The sequence below is a fragment of the Poecilia reticulata genome, linkage group LG9 (genome assembly GCF_000633615.1).
Source record: "Poecilia reticulata strain Guanapo linkage group LG9, Guppy_female_1.0+MT, whole genome shotgun sequence".
NCBI lineage: Eukaryota > Metazoa > Chordata > Actinopteri > Cyprinodontiformes > Poeciliidae > Poecilia > Poecilia reticulata.
In genome coordinates this window covers 33,289,207-33,290,985 of record NC_024339.1, presented here as the reverse complement: position 1 = coordinate 33,290,985, position 1,779 = coordinate 33,289,207, and the positions used below count along the sequence as shown (strand labels likewise).

General features: G+C 55.9%; 1 protein-coding gene across 1 annotated transcript in view; it reads right to left on the bottom strand.

The window, feature by feature from the left end:
- The window catches only part of adam9a (ADAM metallopeptidase domain 9a), a 23,286-nt gene that overhangs the window by 12,349 nt on the left and 9,158 nt on the right, over positions 1-1,779 (bottom strand). The window contains exons 8-12 of the mRNA XM_017306550.1: positions 1,521-1,586; positions 1,341-1,412; positions 758-927; positions 595-676; positions 389-522 (exon numbers count right to left, since the gene is read on the bottom strand). Of these exons, the coding sequence (XP_017162039.1) occupies positions 389-522; positions 595-676; positions 758-927; positions 1,341-1,412; positions 1,521-1,586 (524 nt within the window). The remainder of the gene's footprint in view (positions 1-388; positions 523-594; positions 677-757; positions 928-1,340; positions 1,413-1,520; positions 1,587-1,779) is intronic.

Below are 1,779 nucleotides of genomic sequence, written 5' to 3'. Positions count from 1 at the left end.
CCAGACGGTCCGATCCAGACGGTCCGATACAGACGGCCCGATCCAGACGGTCCGATCCAGACGGTCCGATACAGACGGTCCGATACAGACGGTCCGATACAGACGGTCCGATCCAGACGGTCCGATACAGACGGTCCGATACAGACGGCCCGATCCAGACGGTCCGATCCAGACGGTCCGATCCAGACGGCCCGATCCAGCTCTCATTCCGCCCCGGACTTCCCCTCATGCTCCTCAGCGGTTTAACTGGGAACACCTCAGGTCTGGACTGTGGTTAGGGGAGGAGGTCTGTGTCTGACCTCTGACCCCTTCAGCAGCAGAGGGAGGCTCCGGGGAGGAACGAGGTCCGGATGGACTCTGGTTCTGTCGGGGCGGCGTGGCGCCCTACGTGGCTCCGGAGTGCATGATGCAGGCGGCGGCGGGGCAGCTGCAGCTCCGCCCGTCGTCGTGGTTCATCCCCAGGTTGTGTCCGAGTTCATGAGCCACGATGGAGGCGAAGGCCGCGACGTTGTTGTTCAGGAACTGAGAGGAGAGACAGAGGATGACGCTCCGGCGGCCGACACGGGTCAGGGTCAAAGGTCAAAGCAACGTTACCGCGTTGATTCCTCCCCCGTGACTTCTGGAGCAGACGGTGGAGACGTACGCCATTCCTGCTGTTACACCAAAGCTCTTCATCCTGCAGCGCCAACAAGACCTTCATCATCCTCCTCCTCATCACCACCACCTTCATCCTCCTCCTCATCCTCCTCTGACTCACAGGATGAGCTGGGCCGAGTCGTGGCGCCGCCGGGGAACCAGCTCCTTCTCCCTCCACTGGGTGAAGCGGCTCAGCACCTCGCCGGCTCCGCCCTCCGTGTTGATCAGGTTCTGCTTGGTCCAGATGTCCAGACCGACCAGAACCACCCGGACGTTCAGCTGCGTGTAGATCTGCACCGGGTCAGACGCAGAACCTCAACGACCAATCGGAGCGCAGCACCGAGAGCCGATCCGGAAACCGTTTGTTACCGAGTTCAGAACCTCAGAGAGATTTTAATCAAGTTTAATGGAAATAAAACGTGAAACATTTGATGCTGATCGTTTCTATAAAGTCTGAAAGGTGCAGTGAGCAGTCAGAGTGTGTGTGTGTGTGTGTGTGTGTGTGTGTGTGTGTGTGTGTGTCTGTCTGTGTGTGTGTGTGTGTGTGTCTGTGTATCTGTGTGTGTGTGTATCTGTGTGTGTGTGTGTGTGTGTGTGTGTGTGTGTGTGTGTGTGTGTGTGTGTGTGTGTGTGTGTGTGTGTGTGTCTGTGTGTGTGTGTGTGTGTCTGTGTGTGTCTGTGTGTGTGTGTGTCCGCGTTCTTACGCCGTCTATGAGGTTCGCCAGGTGAATCATCTGCTCTCTAACCGCCGTCTCGTTTCCATTCATGTGTTTAAACTGCAGAATAAGAGACGACCAATCAGCACAGAGCTGAGGGAGGCGGGGCTTAATGACAGAACAGGTGCTGTGTGTGTGTGTGTGTGTGTGTGTGTGTGTGTGTCTCACCCTGTCGTTGTCCACCACCAGCAGCAGCTCCACATAGTGAGTCTTGTGGAGAACAGCTCTCTTTACCTGGAAGCAGCCATGTTTCTGATCAACACGCCGTTTTCTCTGTTACGTTCTAGTTTCTCTGTCTTTATACACATCCTGGTGGTGGATGTGTCTCTGCCGTGTCTCTGCCGTGTCTCTGTCTCTGTCTTATTGTGTCTCTGTCGTGTCTCTGTCTTGTCTCTGTCTCTGTCGTGTCTCTGTCTTGTCTCTGTCT